General features: G+C 57.1%; 5 protein-coding genes across 12 annotated transcripts; all 5 read left to right on the top strand.

Moving 5' to 3' along the window:
* On the top strand, positions 449–3633 carry TUSC2 (tumor suppressor candidate 2). Its single transcript, XM_003132224.4, has 3 exons — positions 449–762; positions 2079–2199; positions 2370–3633. The coding sequence occupies exons 1-3, from the start codon at positions 617–619 to the stop codon at positions 2433–2435; spliced, it is 333 nt and encodes a 110-aa protein (XP_003132272.1). The 5' UTR covers positions 449–616; the 3' UTR covers positions 2436–3633.
* On the top strand, positions 2137–10601 carry HYAL2 (hyaluronoglucosaminidase 2). 6 transcript variants are annotated; one of them, XM_021068571.1, is made up of 4 exons: positions 2137–2199; positions 7904–8883; positions 9396–9485; positions 9887–10601. In XM_021068571.1, exons 2-4 carry the CDS (start codon positions 7954–7956, stop codon positions 10295–10297), a joined length of 1431 nt encoding a protein of 476 aa, XP_020924230.1. In that variant the 5' UTR covers positions 2137–2199; positions 7904–7953; the 3' UTR covers positions 10298–10601.
* Positions 15116–17686, top strand: HYAL1 (hyaluronoglucosaminidase 1). Its single transcript, NM_214441.1, is given in 3 exon segments — positions 15116–16565; positions 16857–16946; positions 17120–17686. Coding segments are annotated over 3 exon segments (1308 nt in total). The 5' UTR covers positions 15116–15665; the 3' UTR covers positions 17438–17686.
* Positions 18826–24978, top strand: HYAL3 (hyaluronoglucosaminidase 3). 3 transcript variants are annotated; one of them, XM_005669570.3, is made up of 4 exons: positions 18826–19364; positions 22977–23887; positions 24092–24181; positions 24281–24978. In XM_005669570.3, the coding sequence occupies exons 1-4, from the start codon at positions 19268–19270 to the stop codon at positions 24554–24556; spliced, it is 1374 nt and encodes a 457-aa protein (XP_005669627.1). In that variant the 5' UTR covers positions 18826–19267; the 3' UTR covers positions 24557–24978.
* NAT6 (N-acetyltransferase 6 (GCN5-related)) lies at positions 21171–22037 on the top strand. The gene is given in 1 exon segment (NM_001003663.1): positions 21171–22037. A coding segment is annotated over 1 exon segment (867 nt).

The following is a 25024-nucleotide window of genomic DNA, read 5'->3' as shown; positions in this document are numbered from 1 at the left end:
ACGATTTGAAGTTCTTCAGTCCTGAATGTAGCCATACAACCACTGGCCAATTCTCCTTAAGTTCGGTATTTTCTCCGCATGCCACGGTGGGAATAGCAAACAGCGTGGGAATACAATGAGGCCAGAGAGGCACTTCCCAGCCTGGCCTGAAGTCAGGCCCTAAAGTGCTGGTTTGAGAGGACCTGGTGGTTGGACGGGTCCGCTGAGCCTGACTTCTAGGGGTTGTGGACGTTTACGCCGCCACACACATCGAAGAAGCCAGGAGCACACCGCCACAGGTTTCTTGTGTGGGAGCGGCCCCAGGTGGAGGGAGCGTGGCCTGCTGGGAACTGACGTCTCGCAGTGCATGCTAGGATGCCTAGCATCGGAGGACGGCTATTGGCCCTGCTCCGCGGATCGACGAGAGAAGCAACCAATTAGAGGGGGCAAGGTAAAGAGCATTCGGAAGCGGAAGTGAGGTTTCCGTGGAGACAGCGGAGCCTGAAGGTGGTGGTGGCGGCGGCGGCGGCGGCGGCGGCGGCACCTGCGAGCGGAGGCTGAGGCAGGGCATGGCGGTGCTGTCGGCCCTCTAAGAGCGAAGCGGCCGCGGACCCCGCCATGCATCGGTGGCCCTGACATGGGCGCCAGCGGCTCCAAAGCTCGGGGCCTGTGGCCCTTCGCCTCGGCGGCGGGGGGCGGCGGCCCGGAGGCGGCGGTCGCTGAGCAAGCTTTGGTGCGACCGCGGGGCCGAGTCGTGCCCCCCTTCGTATTCACGCGCCGCGGGTAAGGGCGCGGGGTTCCGCCTTGGGGAAGACAGACGGGCGGCCGGGCGCCCCGCGTCATGGGGCGCTCCCGCCGCTGTAACCCCTACACCCGAGTCAGGATGATTTTCTTATTTCCGGTCCCCATAGGAACAAGGGGTCGGGGAAACGGAGTAGTAGGTTCCTAGCGGTCTGGCTGCTCTGAAGGTCTCTCGAGGAGAAGAGCGGGCCTGAGGCTTGTCCCTGGGCATGCCCTCCGCACAGTGAACCTAAGATAGGGATTTCCTCTCAGAGACTTCAGAGCCACTTTCATTCCTTCCGTTCCAGCCTACAAGCTGAAGGCTCCTATCCTCCCTCACCTCTAATTCTTCCTAGAGGAGAATGGCCCTCTGTTTTGTTTTTTTTTTTCCGTTTCCCACAGTGGTGGGGTTGGATCTCTCTGGGTAATGGCCGGGAAAGCAGGACTGGGCCCTAGCATTGGGGATGGGGCCCTGGGAAAAGACCCTCAACCAGGTATGTTTCCCATACCTGGAACACTGACTTCTCCCCTCCCCTAGGGGGTCTAGACAGGAGCTCTAGATTGGCCTGTCCCTGACTCGCACCTGGGGACTGGCACTCAGATGATGCTAGTTTAGATTTGTCTTTAGATACTAGGAGGGGAGTTCCCCTTGTGGCTCAGCGGGAACCAATCTGACTAGTAACTACAAGGACGCTGGCTTGATCCCTGGCCTTGCTCAGTGGGTTGGGGATCTGCCGTTGCTGTGGCTTTGGTGTAGGCCCACAGCTGCAGCTTGGATTCGACCCGTAGCCCAGGAACTTCCATATGCTGCGGGTGCGGCCCTTAAAAAAAAAAAAAAAAAGATACTAGGGGGATCCCAACAGTGGCTGCATCAGCCACCTGGGTGGGGGAGGATGCAGCCTTTTCCTCTTTAGGCTTCTTCTTAGCCCAGGCATCTGCTATCTCAGGCTTTGGTCCTGGGCCAGCAGTGTCTTCTGTAGTGACACCAACATGCCCAGGCCACCATCCTGCTCACTTTAGAAGTCCTGGGTGAAGACAAGAGCCTGATGGAAGGGCTACTCTTGCTGAACAAGCCAGTGATGTTTTGGTATGGTCTCTCTTTTCAGGGTCTGACAGAGTAGCACTGGCCACCACCCCACTTCCTTCTAGTAGACCCCAGACCCTAAGCAAGGGATTCTCCAGGCATATTATCCTCTCTTCCTCCCACCGAAGTTTTTCCTCTGCATTTGGGTGAGGGCGCTCTTCCCTGTGGTCTGTGGCATTTGCCATGACTAGGTGTGGGACTTCAGCCCAGCCTGTTCCCCTCTCCCTCTACACAGCTCCATGTTCTATGACGAGGATGGGGATCTGGCTCACGAGTTCTATGAGGAGACAATCATCACCAAGAACGGGCAGAAGCGGGCCAAGCTGAGGCGGGTGCATAAGAACCTGATTCCTCAGGTGAGGGGCTGGGCAGTGGTCACAGAGCCTGTGTTGAGTGTGTGGAGGTAGACCCAGATGGGGTCTGCTGTCATGGTGGGGGCTTTTGGGGGCGGAGCTGGGAGGAACAAGAAGGCTTCCTGGAGTAGGGGCCCTGAGCTGGCCTTCACTAGCCTCTGTTTCCATGGCAGGGCATCGTGAAGCTGGATCCCCCCCGCATCCACGTGGATTTCCCTGTGATCCTCTATGAGGTGTGAGCCTGGGAGGTGGCAGGCATAAGCACCCCCTGCCCCAGCAAGAAACCCCCAGGCACAAGGTGTGGCTTCCATTGAGGAACCTAGGCTGGGGCCACAACCCTGAATAAACTCCACTGGCCTGGAACCTTCAGCTGTGAGCAGGGCAGTCCTACAATGTTGGTTGGGTGTTGGTTTGTATATGGACAAGAAGTGGCTGATGGCTGGCGAGGGCTGATGGCGGAGTTAGCAGCCCACCTTTCCCAGCAATCCCTACGAGGAGCATGGCAGGGCATATGCTGGTCAGGAAGGCCAGGTTCCTGTGCCCTTGCCTGGCCTGCCTTCTTCCACGCTTGCCTAGGGCCCAGCCCTGATAGAGGCTACAGCACTTTACAAGCAAGGTCTGCCTTCTTCCAGCCCCAGGGCTGTGGGAGCTGTACACAAGTGGGAACTTCCTTTCCCTCACTTCCTTTACCCTCTCGTTGGAGCATTTCAGCCGTTTGCTACCTCGATTCCTCCTGTGTTGGACAGAGGCTAAGGGCAGCGCAAGCCTGATCTTTCCTGCCTACCTGCCCATCTGTTCCCACCCCCAAATGGATGGACAGTTTGCTGGCTGTTAATAAGAATAAGGACTGGTGTGGGAGGCGTCTCCCTCGACCCAAGGTGAGGTTGATCTCTCCCCACTACAACTAGTTGTGCCCCCACACACACACACACAACACACACTGCACCACCAATTGAGAGGGCATAGGATGGGGATCAGGAAGGGCTCTGGATGCCTGTGCCTGTGGGGAGTTGCCCCATCCCACCTACTCTGTCTAATCTCCCTTGCCCTTACACATCCAGCGCCCTGTGTAAGGGACAGCACCTGAGCGCTGGTGCCAGTAGCTCTGAGGAGCCCACCTCCCCTTCCCCTACAGTATACCCATCCCTTCAGGATCAGTCAAGAGAAAGTACTGGAACCCCTGGATAGGGACAGAAAGGAGAGAACCATAAAAGGAATACTTAAAATGTGAAAGCTTGTAAATAGTCTAGTCCATGATATTGTTGGAGCAGAGTCTGATTTCTACATAGAAATCACTGTTTTTTGTTTTTTGTTTTTAAATCCTTACTGTGCGAACTCTGTGCTTTAAGAGTGTGAGAAATGGCTTGGGGAGGGTAGCCCTCAATCTAGGGAGGCTGTTGTGTTGTTTGTTCAATAAAATTGTTTGTAGACCCTGCATACAAGAGTGGCATCCTCTGAGGCTGTGATACATAGTGTCTAGACCACCAGTTGGGCTTATTAGTAGGTAGGTGTGGGCCCAGGATTCTGGGCACCTCCATCTCCAGCAAGGGTCAGAGTGAGCCTGAGCTTAGCCTGCTGCAAACCCAGCCACAACCAGCAGATGGCAGTGTATTCACACAGCCCTTACTGCAGGCCCCCTTAAGATGGAGAGTAGCTTGCTCTCTGCGTTAATAAGTGGGGACCCTTGGAATTGGAAGGCCCTGGGATGCTTCACTTGGGATTTGACCCATCTGGCATACCTGAGGTGAAAGTGTGACTTCAGAGGGGTCTGGAACAGTTTTTCTGCCCCCAGCAGTGTCAGCTAATCCCATAATGTGCTCAGAGCCTGAGCCCCCTGGACCTACAAAGCCCAGCCTTAGGTGGACAGCAGCTAGGTGGGTGCCACTGCTCTTGACCTACTGTGAGGCTCTGCAGCCCAAACCCTCTTGCCTTCTCCCAAGGCTGCCTGTGAGTACTACCTGGAGAGTAGGCTTGGGACTTCTATTCCAGCAGGCAAAGTTCAGCCACCCAATACTTCTGGTCCCTTCCGCCCAGTCTTCTCACCTGCAACCTGCCCCCTGTGGACATTTGGCCTACACTTCTCAGGCCCTGCTGTTGGGGCTGGTTCTCTGCTAGGCCTAGCCCTTGACCATCAACCCAGCTCTCAGGGAGGAGGGAGTTCAGAGACATGGGCTGCTGGGTCTGTAGAGTTGACCTGCCTGTCTTTGGGGGGTTTAAACTTGTCCAGTCTGGAGCAGGATCACCCTGTGTAGCCTAGCCTTGTAGTTCTTTGGACATTTTCCCAATAAGATGCCAGTCATGAAGCCCTGTGATCTTCCGCTGACCCTCATACTGACTGCCCCAGGGCCAGAGTTCTGCCATGTCAAGTGGCATCGTATCACCACTGTCCCAGTGTGGGGAACTCCCTGTACTGGGCCTGCCTTGGCTGACCCCAAAGCTGAAAACAATGGGGGTTATGGCTATGCTTCCCCACTCCCTCCCACTGGGCTGTGCTCACTTCCTTCCTGCTGGCTGCCTGAGGAAGTGTCCCTGCCCTGGGACAGTCTGGTCTGGCCTTTGTTTCCTCAGGGGCCCGCACCTTTGGAGCTTCCAAGGCTTGTGTCCCTTGTGGAGCCAGCATAGTCCAGGGACACCACCCTCCCATGCCATGTCCTGGACTTCTTGGTTATCAGCATTAGACTAGGATATGTGCTCACCTTCCCCAGACTCAGTCTTAAACAGCCTTTTGTTAGGAGAGAGGCCCTGGACATCAAGGAGGTGAGCCAATAGGGTGATTTGAGGGTGTTGATTTGTCCACCTCTGGAGGGGTCAGCTGGGACCCTGCTGCAGCCCTCCTTGGACCCAGCTACATTAGGTGTATACTCTTCCCACAGGAATACACCCCTTTCTCACCTGTGTTGTAAGGAGCCCCCTTCTCTGCAGCATCTTAGTGAAATCCACCTAGAAATGTCCTCTGGCAGGAGAGCACCCTGCAGAACCCTTCCAGGCCCTCCCCCACCCCACAGCCACCCACATCAACACATTGTCCACTGTCACAGTTGGGATGCTTCCGTTCTCAGTGGAAAAAAATTGACTCAGCTCCTGTAAGTTCCCTGCCCCAGGGTTGGTTCCCTTCTTTACCACTTGCTTCTGGGGGACCATCTGCCAAACATCCCCCAAGTAGTTTGACTCCCAAAGCGTGAGCACCAGGGCCCCTCCACTCACAAACTGCTGGATTTGAGAATGGGCCTCAACCCTAAGGGTAGATAGGGCAGAATAATTTTCAGTGTTAAGGAAGATGCCGGCATGTGGGAGACTGGCACCTGACTTTGCCCCCTAGCCTTCCTGTCACCTGGTGCAGTTTGCCAGGCCATGGCCTACTAGGGAAGGGTGGGGCAGACAGCCAGCCAGCTGGGCATGCCCAAGGGAAACAGGGTCAAGGCGGTCCCCTCCCCCACGCATGTTCCTGGCCTTTTCCTCTCAGAGGGGCAGCAGGAAGTGAGGAGAAAGGGCTGTGGTGGGAGGCGGGAGTGGGTGGGAGGGATGGGGTTTATCAAGTCGGCCGGCCGCTGCCCAGAGGGCAGGAGCTGGTGTGAGTAGCTTGGCTGGAGAGGCTTACCCCAGAAGGAGGGAGGCAGCGGACTTACTGGGCCGACGGACTCCTACACAGGTGAGCCCAACGCAGACAACAGCTCTGTACCACGGTACATGCGCTCACAGGAGCGCTCTCTCCCTCTATTCCCAGGCGCTCGGAGTGGAATGGGTTGGGAGTGCAGATCCGGCCCTTTGGAGGAGCTGAGGAAGCGGCAAGAAATCCTTGCACTGTTCCAGCCCGAAGCCTGTTCCCCCAGAGGGAGGGGCTTGAGGGCAAAAGAATTCAGTACAGCGGGAGGACCAGGGGAACCCCTCTGGCCGGGTCCGGCTTTCTCTGCCGTCTGGCCAGGAACTTTAGCAAGGGTGGCGCTCCCTCAGGGTTGAAAGGAAGCCTTGCGGCCTCCCACAGGACCCCGGAGACGAAACAAGGATTAGCCTGTCCGTGGTGCAGGTCAGGGGCAAGGGGACGCCCTAACCCCTGGGGCATAATTGCCCGGAGCAGGGCAGGCCTAGCTGCGACCCCCAGCCCGTGTTGCTAGCACTACCACTGCAACCACCCAGCCCTCGAAGGGCTAAGACGCAGATACTCGGCCTCCTACCCGAGTCTGGCAGGGGGCGGGGCTTCCCTTTAGACTAGGGACGCGGGAAGGGAACTCTGATCCGGAGGGGGCTGGGCATTAAACTGTCTTAGGAGGTTGGAGATAGGCTTGGGTCACTGTCCCCCTTTTACAAAGGGGCCCCTGGGCTGGAGGTTGCACTCAGGAGTGCAGAGCCAGATTCACTACTGCCCTCAGCCAAGACCTCGGGGTCCCACAGCACCTCCTAATGGCCGGGCGAGGGACCAACATTTCCTTTATTCAAGCTCCCCATCCCGTTCCTTTAAGCCGTCCGTTTAAGCGACTGGCCGCGTAGCGAAGCCGGGAGGACTGTACCACCGGCCGCCGGCTGCGGGGGTGGAATTTGGGGCTGACTAACGCTCGAGGCTGAGACTCCAAGAGAAAGCCCCGTTCCGAGGGGTCTCACGGTTCCATACAGGTGGCCACATTTCTCGGCAGAGGGTCTGGGGACCGTGAAGCCTAAAACGCGGCACTGGCGGCGCGAAAGTCAGAAACACCTTCCCTCCCCGGCCGCAAGTCCTGCTCTGGGTCCGCCTCCGCGCCGGATTCTTAAAGGGCCCGCGGGCTGGGGGGGCGGAGCCAGCAGGGGCGCCGGGCCGGGGCCGGGGCCGTGCCTGGTCGTTCGGCCGGAGCGGGCCGGGTTGGGGCGGGGATGGCGGTAGCGATGGCCGTGGCGCAGGTCCCGGTGGCGGCCTGCGCAAGGTGAGGGAGGGCAGTGCATGCCTGGCGGCTCTCTCTCCGCGGTCTCGGTTCTGAACCCCCAGGGAGGAGGCCCAGGGGCCCTACCCCCTACCCGGCGGAGTTCAGGCCCCACGTGCGGGGCGGGGGCGGGGTCCCGGACAAAGGCCAGGTGGAGTGGGCTTTGCCCCAGACCCGCCTGGAGTGCGGGCGCGCGCATTCTTCTTGGCTGTAGAGAGAGAAAAGCCGGTCTGCCGGGCGCCACTCTGAGAGATCCGCCGCCCCTTTGTCCCTGCGGGGCCTCCACCAAGCTTGGGAGAGTGTCTTCGCCGAGACAAAGTCCGATAGCCTCACTCCTGCTGGGCGGTGCTAAAAAAGATAACCCGCTCCGAGGCTGCGTTCCAGCTTCCTAGCTGCTGCTTGAGCTGTGCTCTGCCTTACCCAGATGCTGATTTCTCAGGACCAAGAGTTCTTATCAGGGTACAGGGTAGGCCTTGGGTTTGGGGAAACCATGTCTCGGGTGGTATTGAGTCATGTGTGGGTCTCAGCAGTGAGTCCATAGCTCAGTTTTGCAATTCAAAGAGCAGTTACAGACCTAGCCGAAGGCTACCTGCTCCAGGAAGGAGCCCTATGCTCCTGGCAGCGAGATCCCAGGGTGCCTTGCCTGCCCTTCAGTGGCCTGTGGTCTCTCAGACCTGACCTGTTGTAGCCATTAACAGGGTCTGAACAACCCTGGGTACAGTGCCCTACACAGCGTGGGCTTTGGGACTATTGATGTGCTTGGGGTGGGCACCTCCAAGATTGTCTAGATTGACTTGTTCTCTCTTATCCTTCCCCAGTTCCTGAGCTGGTGCCAGGCAGGTAACACTGTCTTCCTGCAGCCCCCAGCATGTGGGCAGGCCTGGGCCCCACCGTCACACTGGCTCTGGTGTTGGCGGTGGCATGGGCCACGGAGCTCAAGCCCACAGCACCACCTATCTTCACCGGCCGGCCCTTTGTGGTAGCATGGGACGTGCCCACACAAGACTGTGGCCCACGCCACAAGGTGCCACTGGACCCAAAGGACATGAAGGCTTTCGATGTGCAGGCCTCACCTAATGAGGGTTTCGTGAACCAGAATATCACCATCTTTTACCGTGACCGGCTGGGCATGTATCCACACTTTGATTCAGTGGGGAGGTCTGTGCATGGCGGCGTGCCACAGAATGGCAGTCTCTGGGTACATCTGAAGATGCTCAAGGGACATGTGGAACACTACATTCGTACACAGGAACCTGCAGGGCTGGCAGTCATTGACTGGGAGGACTGGCGGCCAGTGTGGGTGCGCAACTGGCAGGACAAGGACGTGTACCGCCGATTATCACGCCAGCTGGTGGCCAGTCGTCACCCTGACTGGCCACCAGATCGTGTAGTCAAGCAGGCGCAGTATGAATTTGAGTTTGCTGCCCGGCAGTTCATGCTGGAGACACTGCGATTTGTCAAGGCGTTTCGGCCTCAGCATCTGTGGGGCTTCTACCTCTTCCCCGACTGTTATAACCATGATTATGTGCAGAACTGGGAGACCTATACCGGCCGCTGCCCTGATGTTGAGGTTTCCCGAAACGACCAGCTGGCCTGGCTGTGGGCTGAGAGCACGGCGCTCTTCCCCTCTGTCTACCTGGAAGAGACACTCGCTTCTTCCACTCATGGCCGCAATTTTGTCAGCTTCCGTGTTCAGGAGGCCCTTCGTGTGGCTCACACCCACCATGCCAACCATGCACTCCCGGTCTACGTCTTCACGAGGCCCACCTATAGCCGCGGCCTCACAGGGCTTAGCGAGGTATGTGCCTCCCTGGGCCTGTCTTCTTCCTTGGGAAACCACTGTAGGTTTGGCTTACCAGGAGGCCTCCTACCCCCAAGTTTATTGGCTGCGCTACATCCTCTCACCACATTCTCTCTGTACGCCTATGAAAGGGTGGCATCATTATCTCTATTTTGCCGATAAGAAAATTGAGGCCCAGAAGTACTGAGAAATTTGCCCAGAGTTCCCCAGAAAGTTCAGGGCAGAGCAGGGACTTGAGCAGAGCATTTTGACCTCAGAGTCCATCGTGATTGACACCCTAGGCTCACGTGGACCTGAGAATTGGCTTGAGAATTGGAAGCGAACAGTGGGGGGTGGAAATGGTTTAAATGGTAAAGGAGAAAGTGAAACAGAGCCTCTGCCTAAGGGTGAGAAGGGGAGGCCTGGGCCGGGGGTCATCAGCAGTTCAGAACAGGCTAGGGCCTGCCCACCCTGTCTGTCCTCACCCGGCAGTCTCGGTCTTCCCCAGTGACCATCTCCTTCCCACACAGATGGATCTCATCTCCACCATTGGTGAGAGTGCAGCCCTAGGTGCGGCTGGCGTCATCCTCTGGGGAGACGCAGGGTACACCACCAGCATGGTAAGTAAGACCCACCCAGCCTACCAGAGCTGAGTCTGTGGGGGCAGCCAGGGCCTTTGTGCTTTTGACTACAAACCTTAGATTGGTCCCCTGGCCTGTCTCCCACCCAAGGCGTCCCTGGTCCCAACAGAGAAGACAGAGCCCCTCCCCTGTTCCCAGGAAAGGGGACTTGCTGTCCTGAACTGCTGTTGAGTTCCACCCTGCCCCTTCTGCCTTGCTGGGGTCCAGTCGCTGCCCCTACCCCCTTCCTAGAAGGAACAGAGACAGTGAGGCTCAGACATGCATGTGTGTGCACGTGTGCGCTGGTAAAAGATGGTACAGTCACCACAGTGTGGACAGTCTCCATCTGGGCCTATGAGCTGAGGCAGCTGACCCTGAGCCCTTACCCTCTCTCCCCGCAGGAGACCTGCCAATACCTCAAGGATTACCTGACACGGCTGCTGGTACCCTACGTCGTCAATGTGTCCTGGGCTGCCCAGTATTGCAGCTGGGCCCAGTGCCATGGCCATGGGCGCTGTGTGCGCCGAGACCCCAGTGCTAATATCTTCCTGCACCTCAGTGCCAGCAGCTTCCGCCTAGTGGCCAGCCATGCACCTGGGGAGCCGCAGCTGCGACCAGAAGGGGAACTCAGTTGGGCCGACCGCAACCACCTGCAGACGCACTTTCGCTGCCAGTGCTATGTGGGCTGGGGCGGCGAGCAATGCCAGCGGGACCTTAGGCGGGCAGCTGGGGATGCCAGCAGGGCCTGGGCTGGGTCCCACCTCACCAGCTTGCTGGCTCTGGCAGCCCTGGCCCTCACCTGGACTTTGTAAGGGTCTCTCACCTGGCTGCCAGGCAAGCTGGGCTCTGCCAGGCATGTAGGAGCCTGCAAGGGGTGGACAAACTGGAGTCTGGAGGGGCAGAGCCCCTGGGATACCCAGCAGGGTGTTCGTACCAGCTCCCACCCCCTGTTCTAAGGGGGAGGGGCAGTCCCCTGGGAGGCCCCTTCTCTCCCTGCCAGAGAGGAAGAGGGGCACAGCCGGGCTGGGGAGGACCTGACCCTACTCCCCTGTCCCTGTATAGTTTATTATTATTATTTTGGGGTCTCTTTCATAAATTAAATATAAAACAACTGCTTCTGTGCTTGGACTGTCTGAGCCTGCTCCAGGGCATGTGGGAGGTTTCAGAGTCTTCCATATAAGGTTTGAGCTCAGTTCTGTCTCAGACTCTTTCTCATCTATAAAATGCATTCACTGGGACTTGTGGGCCAGAGCCGCCCGCTCCAGCCATCCTGCTAGGGCAGGGGCCCCTGGTAGTGGTGGGGCTCACATTCTACCCCACCTCCAAGGACCTTGTTCTCCATATCAGTTGGAAAGCAGTTAGGCTCAAGCTTCTGTGAGGGACAGGCTCATTGGGCTTCTCCTGCTTGCCACTGTATTTCCAGCTGGGCTGCTGCCAGCCACCTCACCTTGCCCACCCAAGGAGAAAGGGGAAAGCGGATGTTTCATCTTCCCTGGCTGGGCAGGTAGCCAGACCACTCCTTCCTGCTATTCTCACAGACAAGGGTGTCTCCTCCGTGCCTTGCTGGCAAGGGAAATGGACTTCAGCCACACGCACTTTGCCCATCTGCGTCAGAGTCCTCCACTAGGTGTGGTCGGGAGGAGGCAAGCAGGGCGTTGGGGTCTGGGTCCTGAGGCCCAGTCCCTGTACAACTGCAGAGAGGATGATGGGGTGACGAGGACCCTCCATGGTCAGCTCTGTCCCAGCCATGGGAGAGCATAGCTTGTCCACAGCTGTCCCAGAGGAGAGAAGCAGATCAGCTCTGACCTGCTTCCCTCCCTCTGCTTCTGAAGCGAGTTACCCTGGGTGGGTCTCTGTCCCTCCCCTCAGCGTAAGACCCATACCGGGGTCCTCTTGTCCCTGTCAGTGATGACTGAGCCCCTGCCCTCAGGAAACACTAGCTCTGAGGTGAGGGATCAGACTCAGGAAACAGCTGAGTGGTGAGGAGGGCACCCCAGCTGCAAGGACTCGGAAGTAACCACGAGGAAGTGCTTTTCTACATTGCATTTTGAGGAGTTCCCGTGTGGCGAAACGGGATCGGTGGTGTCTAGGGAGTGCTTGTGACGCAGGTTCAATCCCCACCCTGGCACAGTGGGTTACAGATCCAGCGCTGCCACAGCTGCAGCTTAGGTCTTGACTACAGCTCGGAACTGATCCCTGGCCTAGGAATTCCATATGCTGTGGGGTGGCCAAAAATGAAAAGGGGAAAAAATACACTGAGTTTTGAAAGGAGAAGGGGAAGCTTGATGCTGGGAACAAAGCAGCACAGAGTTTGAGGCTGGGGTGTTATTTGGGGCACAGCTTTTGTTCCATTGTGGTGACTGTCTCACCTATTCAGTGAACACATGAGCACACACGTGTGCCAGGACTGGGCTGGGTGCTGGAGATCTGTCCATGAAAAACCAACAAACACCACCATCCTCGGGAATGACAGTGTAAAGTCAGACACATGTTGGATGCCAAGACCAAGTCAGATGTTGAACTGTGGAGAGTGCTCCCCAGAGAAGCCTGCAGGCGAGAGGGTGCTGTGGTCAGAGCCTGGAGAAGCAGTCCCCACCAAATCAATATCAGTTCAGATTGCAGAGGGATCCTTTGTCCCTCTGGCTGCTGATGGCAGAGATGGAGAGAAGAGGGTTGGGTGGTAGCCCTGGGAAGGAGGTGTCAAATCACATGGAGGAAGAGGATACCCAGCAGGGAGGGTTCCCAGCTGCTTGTGACCAAGGTGGGGAGAGGCCTGCTGGAGACTCAGGTGTTGGACAATAAAGCCACGAGGTGGCAGAGCCAGCAGAGGGAGGACAAGGAAGGAGGAGCTGTGACCCCTACACCCAGCTGTGACCTTGCCCACCTAGCTATGACCCCTGAAACCCCCTATGTGCAAAGCTGTGATTCCCCCACATGTGTGATCCTATACAGCTGTTATCTTTCCCAAACATCTGTGACCTCTACATGGCTGTGACCCTGCCATACCTGTGACCACCTCACATCGCTTCCCTTGCAAGGCCTAGAAGACAGCCTTGGAGAAAGTGCAGCCTGGGGATGGCTGGAGCTGTCCTCTGGGTGTGGGTGATAGGGAGATGACTCAGGAGCCTGAGGGAACACAACCAGACAGCAGGCAGGGCTGACCCCGAGCACACATACTGCTTGGACCAATCGGACCAGCCACCAGCCACCAGGCAGGAGCAGGCCTGTGGGCAGGGCCCTGGGGTGGAGGAGGGGTTTGGGCTGCCAGGCTTCTTCCTGCTATTCCACCATTAGGCTTCTCCCTGGGACTGAGGCCAGCAAGAGAATGCTGGCCTGCTGGTTAGCTGGATTGTGCCAACGCAGCCATAGGTTTCTGGGGGTGACCTCCGACTCACCCCAGTTTCAGAAAGTTGCATGGAGCATTGAGCCTCAGGAAGAAGGGGTCTTGACGTTTTCTTGCCCCCTCAGCCCTTGGGAGTTTTGCTAGCTTCTCTGACATAGTCATCACTCTGAGACCTGCTTTCTTTTTTTTTTTTTTTGTCTTTTTAGGGTCACGCTCAGGGCATATGGAGGTTCCCAGGCTAGGGGTCCAATCAGAGCTACAGCTGCTGGCCTCTGCCACAGTCACAGCAACGTGGAGTCCAAGCTGCATCTGTGACCTACACCACAGCTCATGGCAATGCCAGATCCTTAACCCACTGAGCGAGGCTAGGGATTGAACCCACAACCTCACCATGATTCCTAGTCAGATTTGATTCTGCTGCACCACGATGGGAACTCCTTTTTTTTTTTGCTTTGTAGGGCCGCACCTGCAGTATATGGAGGTTCGTTCCTAGGCTAGGGGTCTAGTCGGAGCTAGTAGCAGTAGTTCACAGCTACCATGTCTGGCTGGATCCCATGCCTAGGTGGTGGCTGATGTGCCCACAGCCCGCAGCACCTAGGCCCTCCTCCCTTTTAGCACTGCCAGCTTAGAAGCCGGCCTAGAAGACCAATCCAGATGGTAGCCAACTGTCACTGCTCCAGTAAGCGCCATGCCAGGGGGCCATGAGCTCAAGTTCAGACTGGCTATGGACCCTGGCAGTGCTTTCACATGAGCCAGGGACATAATGTTTCCTTCACCCAACTCTAGCAGGCAAGCCTGGGCCTGGGCACCCAGCAGGTCTCAGCTACTAGTGTCTGAATCAGCAAACAAGGAAAATCACATAGGAATGAATAAACTCATCATCAGTGATACATCCATGCTCATACGTGTGGTCACACAAACATGGGGTCTCACAGTCATAAGACACATAAGATGTCTGTGTCTCAAGCACACACAGAATCCCAGGTACCAGGTCCCACACTCACACATATTGACTCTAGTGGAATTTCTGGAGAGGCCCAGATGTCCACCCATTGGGGCTTCACAAAGACACAGTCACTGACCCAGCCCATATACAAAGGGTGACAACACATACAGCCCTGACTAGAGGAACAGAGTGCCTTTCAGATGCAGGTCCCTAAAGCAGGGGTGACTTACCCAGTAGGTACAGGGCCATGACACTTATATGGGCCCAGAGAAAGCTTTTTCTTCTTCCTCTTTTTAGGGCTGCACCTGTAGCATATGGCGGTTCCCAGGCTAGGGTTTGAATTGGAGCTGCAGCTGTTGGCCTACACAGACAATAGTGATGTGAGTTCTGAGCCACGTTTATGACCTGCACCATAGTTCAGAGTGACACAAGATATTTAACTATCTGAGCAAGGCCAGGGATTGAACCTGGATCCTCATGGATAATAGTCTGGTTGGTTACCCCCGAGCCACAGCAGAAACTCCCCAGAGAAATGTTTTAATCTTTTGGAGTTCCCATTGTGACTCAGTGGGTTGAGAACTCAGCATAGTATCCATGAGAATGCAGGTTCAATCCCTGGCCTTGCTCAGTGGGTTGCTGAAAACTGCTGAACAGATCACAGATGTGGGTTTGATCTGGCATTGCTGTGGCTGTGATGTAGGCTGGCAACCATGGCTCAGAGAACTTCCTATGCAACAGGTGTGGCCCTAAAAAGAAAAAAAGAAAAAATTTTTAATCAGAAGAAAAAATATATTAATAATTAATAAGTAATAATGAATTCAGTTTGGATTATATGTCTTTATACAAATATAGTCATAAAATATTTTAAAAATATTGTGAGGAAGCGGCCAACAAAGGCGAAAATACCTAGGGCCCACAGACGTCATAATGCAGCCCTGCAGGGAAGGCACCCAGACGCCAGTATCGCAGACAGGCCTGCCCAATCCTATCTGCCACCAGGATTGACTGACCTCCTGTACTGCCTTCACTCCACCTCATCCCAAATAAAGCACAAAGTCCAGCTCAAGTGCTGACAGAATGGGAGGGGTCACTTCCAGCCCAGACCTACCTCCTACCAAGAGCACTTTGCTAGGAGTGCACAGTCGGCTCCACTGTCTGAGCCAGCCCTCCAGCCCAGGGCCCACCCCCTTAGCCCGCCCCGAGACTGGGCGGGGTGACTCCCCATAAAAGCTCAGAGTTTCCTGCTGCAGTTTTTTCCGAGTCTCATTGCAGCTGGACCAGAGTTAAGGAACAGAATCTTGCTGAACTCTTGCTGAGCCCTGCCTAGGCCCTCACCCCTGGGTCAGGAAATCTGGAGAATGAGGCCCTTCAGCCCTGAGGTCAGCAGGGGCAAGTGGGCAGACTGGGGGTGTAAGGAGGGCTGGGCTGACCTTTCCTATGTCATTGAGCATCCTTACCTTCAATGGCTGGCCAGGATTCCTGGGGGAAGAGACAGGAAAGCCCCCACTTGTTTCTGTCAGCCGGTCAGCCTGGAGGCTGAGGGCCTAGCCCTCAGCTGCATTTCTCTAGATAGCTATTATGGTTTCTGCGGCCCTTGGGAAGGCGGGTGGGCAAGCTTAGAACAGGACTAGGCCTGTGGGAGAGAGAGGGCAGTGGCCTGCCCAAGAGGCAACTCATATGAGCCCTCTAGTGGTCATGGTCCTCTCAGTGCCTCTCCTTTGCCCTCTGACCTCCCTGAGCCCCACTGGTCAATAGCTCTCTGAAACCAGAACAGAGATGGATTAATGAGCAAGGGACTTGGCCTGCCTGCTCTCGGTAGGGGTCAGAGAATTCAAAGCCTGCTCTCAGCTCTGCCTCCCCTGGCCAGGTTTCCCTAGACCTGCCCTGTGCCATGGCAGCTCACCTGCTTCCCATCTGCACCCTCTTCCTGAACTTGCTCAGCGTGGCCCAAGGATCCAGGGACCCTGTGGTACCCAACCGGCCATTCACCACCATCTGGAATGCAAACACCCAGTGGTGTCTGAAGAGGCACGGCGTGGACGTGGATGTCAGTGTGTTTGAGGTGGTGGTCAACCCAGGGCAGACCTTCCGCGGCCCCAACATGACAATTTTCTACAGCTCCCAGCTGGGTACCTACCCTTACTACACATCTGCTGGGGAGCCTGTGTTTGGTGGCCTGCCCCAGAATGCCAGCCTGGATGTCCACCTGAACCGCACATTCAAGGACATCCTGGCTGCCATGCCTGAATCCAACTTCTCAGGGTTGGCGGTCATTGACTGGGAGGCATGGCGCCCACGCTGGGCCTTCAACTGGGATGCCAAGGACATTTACCGGCAGCGCTCGCGGGCACTGGTACAGAAGCAGCACCCAGACTGGCCAGCTCCTTGGGTGGAGGCAGCAGCTCAGGACCAGTTCCAGGAAGCTGCACAAACCTGGATGGCAGGCACCCTCAAGCTGGGACAAACACTGCGGCCTCATGGGCTCTGGGGCTTCTATGGCTTCCCTGACTGCTATAACTATGATTTTCAAAGCTCCAACTACACAGGCCAGTGCCCCCCAGGAGTCAGTGCCCAGAATGACCAACTAGGGTGGCTGTGGGGCCAGAGCCGTGCCCTCTATCCTAGCATCTACCTGCCCTCAGCACTGGAGGGCACGAATAAGACTCAGCTGTATGTGCAGCATCGCGTCAATGAGGCATTCCGTGTGGCCGCGGCTGCTGGGGACCCCAATCTGCCAGTGCTGCCCTATGCCCAGATCTTCCACGACATGACTAACCGCCTTCTGTCTCGGGTGAGTCTCCTGTGACCCTGTCCACGTTATAGCCTATCTTGTTAGGAGTTAATCTGGTACCTGAGGCCACACGGCCCTGGGGCACTTTAGCCTTGGGGTGCTTTCATCCATTTCCCTTTCACATTCTTTGAGCACCTACTGTGTGCCAAGCTAGAGTGGGGGCAGGGTTACCACCGGCCAGCAGGGCTAGAGCAGCCCCAGGTGGGGGTTATGAATTGTTTGTCCTATCCAGGAGTGTCACAGCAGTCTGCTGTGGGGAGGCCCCACAGAGCTATGCTATCATTTCCCCAGGAGGAGCTGGAACACAGCCTGGGGGAGAGTGCAGCCCAGGGGGCAGCAGGAGTGGTGCTCTGGGTGAGCTGGGAGAACACAAGAACCAAGGTGAGCTCAGGCTCAGGATGGGGGTGAGGGTGGGGGCAGCTGCCAGGCTGACTGGGGAGACCCTGGCCCACCCTTACCCCTGCAGTCCTGGCTGACCAGCAGGTGAGTGCCTCAGTGCCCTAGGTGGACCCATGCCTGGCCATGGTGTCCCTGACACTCCCTCTCCCATCTAGGAATCATGCCAGTCCATCAAGGAGTATGTCGACACGACGCTGGGGCCCTTCATCCTGAATGTAACCAGCGGGGCTCTTCTGTGCAGTCAGGCCGTGTGCTCTGGCCATGGCCGCTGTGTCCGGCGCCCCAGCCACACCGAGGCCCTCCCCATTCTCAACCCCAGCAGTTTCTCCATCAAGCCCACACCTGGTGGTGGGCCTCTGACTCTCCAAGGTGCCCTCTCACTCAAGGATCGGGTGCAGATGGCTGAGGAGTTCCAATGCCGCTGCTACCCTGGGTGGAGGGGAACATGGTGTGAGCAGCAGGGCACACGGTGACTGGCACATGCATACATTGATTCCTAATGCACTCTGGGCCTGGCTATGGCTTTCTCAAGTACAGACACAGTCACAGGAGTCATGATCACAGTCAGAAGTACACTCAGCCACTGTCATGAGCGTATGCTAGCACATGCACATGTGCTTACAGACCAGGATAGTTGCATGAGGAGTTAGAGCCTTGGGCACCCGCCCAGTAGGATCAGAACTATTTCCTCCAGAGACCCCAAGCCAGTCTTTAAACTGCAGCAATCATAAGAACTGATATTTACTGGACGTATACTCTTTCCAAGTCCTGTGCTAAGCATTTTAAGTAGGCTGACTTAATTGTGAAATCCTAACACGATGCTGTGAGGACACTGAGACACACAGAGGGAGGGAAAGCACTTTACCCACAGTAGCACAGCCAGACAATAGAGAAGAGAAGCTGAGATTCAAACCCAGGCTGTCTAGACGGCTATAGAGGTAGAGCCCCTTGGCTCCCACTGTGTGTTGGTGGTAACCAGCCCTGTACGACATCTGTTTTTGTTGTCCTTTTACGGCAGCAGGTGGGCCATATGGAGGTTCTCAGAGCCTAGGGGGTCTAATCGGAGCTACAGCTGCTGGCCTAACCACAGGCATGCAGAATCTGCTCAGAGGTACTAGCCTCACAAACAAAGCAGACATGATTCTTACTTCAAGAAGCTGTTTATTTTTTATTTACTTTGCTTTTTTAGGGGCCACACCCGCGGCATATGGAAGTTCCCAGGCTAGGGGTCTAATCGGAGCTGTAGCCACCGGCCTACACCAGAGCCACAGCAACGTGGGATCCGAGCCGCGTCTGCGACCTACACCACAGCTCACGGCAACGCCGGATCCTTAACCCACTGAGCAAGGCCAGGGATCGAACCCGCGACGACATGGTTCCTAGTCGGATTCTCTTCCGCAGCGCCACGACAGGAACTCCCCAAGGGCTGTTATTGAGCGCCTAAAACGTGCATGCTTTGGGATCCAAAGAGCACAGGAAAACTTTCCTCTCACTCAGATTTCATGTCTGTCTAAGGGCGGCTGCTTCCCTGGGTGGGTCCTCAATTTCAGGAAGCAGCTCGATCTGACCGCTACTACCATGCTGAGCTGGAGGGAGATACCGGCGTAAGCCAAGAAAAAGCTGAGCTGGGGTGTGACCTATCTGGGCCTGGGGCGGGGCGAGACGGAAGTCCAGCCAACCCGAGATGGACCCGGAGCTCGGTCCGAACTCAACTGGAGCAGGGCCTGGAAAAGCAAAGGCGGGAGGGGCAGAGGTGGAGCTAGCATTGAACCCGCTTTGGGTTTGGTCTGCGTTATTACGCGCCCGGCAGGGGGCGGGGCCTGGACGCTCTGGAGTCGCCGCGACCGGGTGGTGCGCCGCGGGCGGGGACGGCTGCAGTGCGTCCGCCGCACCGCTAGGGGCCAGCGCCGAGAGAGGGAAGAATCAGAGCCAGAGCCAGAGCCAGCGAGATACGGAGCCGTGCGGAGTGAGGACGCGGAGCATCCCGGAGCCCGGCGTCAACATGTCAGTATTGCTTCCTCCCCACGCGCGGCGTGTTCTCCTCATTGTTCCCGGCTCTCCCTGTCCGCAGAGGGCGTAGAGTCCTTAAGTTACTAAGCCTCACTGCATGCCCCTCTTGCGTCTGACCTTTCTTCCCAGAGCATGCCGAGCCACACCCACCCAAAGCCCCCACCCCCAGACTCCACGGTTTGTCACCCACTGGGAGGAAGGGGAAAACCGAGGCTGGAGAGACTGCAGCTTTCTCTGGGGATTCGGGAGCCCCGCCCACAGTGGGTGGGGTCAGCACAGAAGCGGGCAAGCCCATGGGGGAAGTCTGGGGGCTCCAGGCCCAGGGGCGGATCTTGAGGCTTCTTACCTCCTGGTCCGCGGATGCAGCTGTTGCGGAGGTGGCTGATGCAGGTGAGGGACTTCTAGCCTTCTTAATGGGATGTGGTGTGAGGAGAGGGGGCTGCTGTTACTGACCAGTGTGGACTGGCCTCAAGCTCAGGGGGCTTTACGGGGAAGGGGACCCAAGGCATTCCCTGTGGAGCAGGTTAGCAGAAGGGTGGAGCCCAGTGGCTACCTACTGCTAGCAATCCCCCACATAGGCCCTCCGGCCAGCAGGAACCTGGGATAGGATGGACAAACAATGGAGCTTGGGGGTGGGAGGTATGGGCCCCCTACCTGGTGGCAGTTGGGCACCCCGTGGATGTAGGAAGGAAGCTGTGGTTCTTATCTAGGGTGGCTACGAAACTCAGGCCAGTGGGGAACCAAGCCGGCAGGAGTCACAGTGCTATGTGATCCAGGCCCCTTGCTAGTGCTGCTGGGGCCCCTGCTGAGGAGACAGTAGGGTGCATGCCCAATCAAAGAGTCCTGAGCTGGGCAGTGTTGGGAGGGGGCCATGGACTCTGTGCCCCAGGCAGGGGAGGCAATCCAGGAAGGGAAAATTGAGCTGGATGCATGAGTGAATAGTGTCTCAGGATCAGTTAGGTGGCAGGCATGGCCCAGGTACTCAAAAAGTCTGGGACTGAGGAGTTCTTGTGGTGCAGTGGAAACAAATCCAACTAAGTATCCATGAGGACGCGGGTTCGATCCCAGGCCTTGCTCAGTGGGTTAGGGATCCAGCATTGCCATGAGCTGTGGTGTAGTTTGCAGATGCGGCTTGGATCCCACATAGTAGCAGCTGCAGGGTCCAACTTGACCCCTTCCTGGGAAGTTCCAGGTGCAGCCCTAAATAAAGCAGGGAAAAAAAAAAAAAAAAAAAGCTGGGACTGGAGTTCCCACTGTGGCACAATGGGTTAAGGATCCGACTTGTCTCTGTAGAGGCTCCAGTTTGATCCACAGCCCAGTGCAGTGGGTTAAGGACCCAACATTGCTGCTGCTGTGGCATGGGTCAAGCTCCAGCTTGGATTTGATCCCTAGCCTGGGAACTTCTATGTGCCATGGGGACAGCAGAAAAAGAAAAAAGAAAAAAAAAAAAAAGAGGCTGGAACCTGGAGTAGGGAGAAGGGTGGGACAGGGGAGGTCCTGGGGCAGCTGTGTTCCCTCTGAAGGGAATAATGGGTTTTTTCAGGGGGTTGTGGTGTCTAGTTTGCATGGTCTGTCTGATGGCCAGCCAGCTGCAATGGTATAGGGCCAGATCAACTGTCCTAGGGAGGACAAAGCTATAACCAGAGCAGGCTGGGGCTAGGACTTTTGGGATTCTGCCCCAGCTTTTAGCCCTCAGCCTCTGTCCAGTTGTAAGGCAGGGCACCTTGGACCCGTCCCCTCTGCTCTCCACCTGAGTCAGCTCCCCCAGGTATAGGGGATGGGATCCTCCAGGTCACCTATGCCATCAGATGAATATGGGGACAAAATGCAGCCCACCAGTTCCAGAATGCATGGCCCTCGCTAGCACTCTGTCAGCCACTCCCTGCCCCAACTCCATCCTCCCTTATGGCTCAGCCCAGCATGGCTGTTGTCCACAGGAGAGGCACCCTTAAGGTCTGAGGAGATACCACTGCTGGAGCCTAGGGTCTTAACCCCCAATCTGGCACTGAGCCACCTGCAAACCAGCAGGAGATGACCTCGGTTCCCAGCCTGACTCAGCTGAGCCTAGGATCCTACATGTAGGTGAGAGCTGAGTCTGAGCCCTGGCCCAGCCAAGCTGACCCCTACCCTAGACCCTGTACACCAGGTGGAGCTGATCCTGAGTACCAACCCAGCCCAGCTGACTCTGGATCCTGCATGCCACCCAGAGGTGACCCTGAGATCCAACTGGCCAAGCTGACCCTGGATCCTACACACCAGCCAGAGCTGACTCTGAGCCCCAGGCTAGATGAGCTGACCCTGGGTTCCGCATGCCATCCAGAGCTGACCCTGGATCCTGCACGCCAGCCAGAGGAGACCCCAGTCCCCAACCTGGCTGAGCTGACCATGGAGCCTGTGCACTGCCGACCTGAGCTCCTGGATGCCTGTGCTGACCTCATCAACGAGCAGTGGCCCCGCAGCCGTGCCTCCCGCCTGCACTCCTTGGGCCAGTCCTCAGATGCCTTCCCCCTCTGCTTGATGCTGCTGAGCCCCCATCCCATGCCGGGGGCACCCCCCATTGTGGTGGGCCATGCTCGCCTCTCACGCGTGCTGGACCGGCCCCAGAGCCTCCTAGTGGAGACAGTAGTGGTGGCCCGGGCCTTGAGGGGCCGTGGCTTTGGCCGCCGCCTCATGGAGGGCCTCGAGGCCTTTGCTCAGGCCCGGGGCTTCCACCGGCTACACCTCACCACCCATGACCAGCTGCACTTTTATGCCCATCTGGGCTACCATCTGGGTGAGCCTGTGCAGGGCCTGGTCTTCACCAGTCGGCGGCTGCCTGCCACCCTGCTCAGTGCCTTCCCTAAGGCCCCCTTTCCCCAGCCACCCAGCAAGGCTCCTAGCCTGACTGCCCAGTCTGCCCCAAGAGCCCCCAGGGGGCCATTAGTGCCGCCCCCCCCTCCCCTGCCTGAGCCTGTGACCACCTTACCCCCACCTCCAGCAGGGCCCCTTCCACAAAGCCTGCTGAAGACACAATACCAAGACCTGAGAGGATACCCCATATTCTGGATGGAGAAAGACATCTGAGGTCTACCTAGGGCAAGATGCTGACTTTCTGGGTCCTTTCACTGCCCAGGACAGTAGTAGCCTAAGCCCACTGGCCATCCCTCAGCTCTAGCCCCTGAAGACAGCTTTAGCCTACCCATATTTCTTGAATGCTAAGGGGGGCCAGAGGGTGGCTCCATGGCTGTGGCTCAGAGTGCTTAGTGTGGCTGAATAAAGGCTTCTGTTGGGTGTGGCTGTGACAGTGTATTTGTTGACCTCCTTCTCTCACCTCCCAGCCTTGGCTCAGTTCCCCTATCTCTGCAGGAGCCCCCATATCTACCTTGGCCTTAGGGCCACAGATGGAGGGACATCTGCCTTTTGCTCCTCTCACTCTGCCAGGCCCCGGGGGACACAGTGTCTGTTTCCTTCCACATTCACTCATCACCATTCACTGAGCACCTACTGTGTGTCAGGCACTGGTTTGGACACAGGCAGTAGTGAACTAGACAGACAGATAGGGTCTCAACCCAGGGGACAGGGCAGGCATACAGTGGCAGGATCCATGTCAGGACAGTGGGAGCTCAAGTGCCTTCACTCCACTTGGAGATACAGGAGACCTCCCAGAGGAGATGTCGTAGCAGACAGCTCAGTGCTGTGTAGAATTAAGCCAGGAAAGGTTGGGGTTGAGTGTTCTTGGGGCAGGAAGCAAGATGAGCAGAGGGAAGAAGGGGGTTTGTGAGAATCATGGGAGGGAGGTGTCAGAAGGCACCATGATGCCATGACAGAGACGGACAACATGGAAAGGGAGCTGCCCAGGCCAGCTTGGGCTGTGGCTGCTCTGAGAGGCCTGTGAGACCCCTTGGGGACCGCTCTCCCCCCACCTCCCTTCCTTATGGGGAGGAGCTGGAGTTTTCCCAGCTTTCTCTGCTGTGTGGAAGGTGTGGCCATGGACTCTAAGTTCACATCCCTTCTCTCCTGCAGGTTACCATCCCTGGGGCATGACCATGCAGCTAGGCCTGGCCCTGGTGCTAGGGGTGGCCATGTGCTTGGGGTGTGGCCAGCCCCTGCTGCGGGCCCCTGAACGGCCCTTCTGTGTGCTGTGGAACGTGCCCTCAGCACGCTGTAAGGCCCGCTTTGGCGTTCACCTGCCACTAGAGGCCCTGGGCATCACAGCCAACCATGGTCAACGATTCCACGGCCAGAATATCACCATCTTCTACAAGAACCAGCTCGGCCTCTATCCCTACTTTGGGCCTAGGGGCACAGCTCACAATGGCGGCATCCCCCAGGCTGTGTCCCTTGACCACCACCTGGCACGGGCTGCCTATCAGATCCACCGCAGCCTGCGACCTGGCTTCACTGGCCTGGCAGTGCTGGACTGGGAGGAATGGTGTCCACTCTGGGCTGGGAACTGGGGCCGCCGCCAAGCCTATCAGGCAGCATCCTGTGCTTGGGCACAGCGGGTATATCCCAACCTGGATCCCCAGGAGCAGCTCTGCAAGGCCCGTGCTGGCTTTGAAGAGGCAGCCCGTGCACTGATGGAGGACACACTGCGGCTAGGCCGCATGCTGCGGCCCCATGGGCTCTGGGGCTTCTATCACTACCCAGCTTGTGGCAATGGCTGGCATGGTACGGCTTCTAATTACACAGGCCACTGCCATGCAGCTGCCCTGGCCCGCAACACCCAGCTGTATTGGCTCTGGGCTGCCTCCAGTGCCCTCTTCCCCAGCATCTACCTCCCACCCGGGCTACCACCTGCTTATCACCAGGCATTTGTGCGATACCGCCTGGAGGAGGCCTTCCGTGTGGCCCTTGTTGGACACCCACATCCCCTGCCTGTCCTGGCCTATGCCCGCCTTACACACCGGAACTCTGGAAGGTTCCTGTCCCAGGTAAGTGAAAGCTTAAGTCTAGGGGTCTGAGTGGGTGGCATGATGTTCTCTGAGTGAAGGGCCTGAGACGCCACTCAGAGGCTCAGGGCCAAGTGACCCTACTCTAGAGGTGGGATCAGATCATGGCAGTGAGCCATGAAAGTGGAGGTAGGCCCAGATGGATCTGGCCAGCACAGATCTGGCTTAGCAGCTCTCTGCTTCCAGGATGAACTTGTGCAGACCATTGGTGTGAGTGCTGCACTGGGGGCAGCCGGCGTGGTGCTCTGGGGAGATCTGAGTTTCTCCAGTTCTGAGGTGATTTTTGCCCTGTCCAGCCTGCCACACAGCCCATGCTGGCATCCCATATCAGGGCCATGGAGCAGGAGCATTGATATATTCCTCCCCTCTCCTCAGGAGGAGTGTTGGCATCTCCGTGACTACCTAGTGGGCACCCTGGGCCCCTACGTGATCAACGTTACCAGGGCAGCCATGGCCTGCAGTCACCAGCGGTGCCATGGTCATGGCCGTTGTGCCTGGCAAGACCCAGGGCAGCTGAAAGTCTTTCTGCACCTGCACCCAGGTGGCAGCCCTGGAGCTTGGGAGTCCTTCAGCTGCCGCTGTTACTGGGGCTGGGCTGGCCCTACCTGTCAGGAGCCCAGGCCTGAGCTTGGGCCTGAAGAAGCAACGTAAAGCCAGGAGTCACCTGTCCCGGACCTTCTTGTTCCTGCTGCCAGTTTTCCAGTCCTGGAGGGAGGACTCTGTCTCACTCTTCTTCTATTTACGTTACAGTCAACTCTCCCCTCACACACCCCACTTCTCATGGGATCCCTGGGGAGTGGGAGAGGCCAGAGGAAACACACTATATTAAAACTAGAGGCCCTGTGAGCTCACCTGATCCCTGATGACAGGGAAGCAGCCCCAAGAAAAGTCAATGTTCCAGAAGGTTAGGGTTGCCAGCCTAGGGCTCTGTTCTACACCTCACTGAGTCCATGGAGAGGTCAGGGACGACTCGTTCAGGGAAAGGTTGGCCCCATGAGCTTGGCTAAGATGTGTCAGTGCTAAGCTATTGTCTGTATCCTGCTTTCATCATAAAGTTACTTTTTCTTCACTGAGGTTTTATCCCCATTTCTACCAGAACCCACCCTCTTCCCGTCGTGA

The sequence above is a fragment of the Sus scrofa genome, chromosome 13, assembly GCF_000003025.6.
Source record: "Sus scrofa isolate TJ Tabasco breed Duroc chromosome 13, Sscrofa11.1, whole genome shotgun sequence".
Lineage (NCBI taxonomy): Eukaryota > Metazoa > Chordata > Mammalia > Artiodactyla > Suidae > Sus > Sus scrofa.
This window is presented reverse-complemented; position numbering and strand designations above follow the sequence as displayed.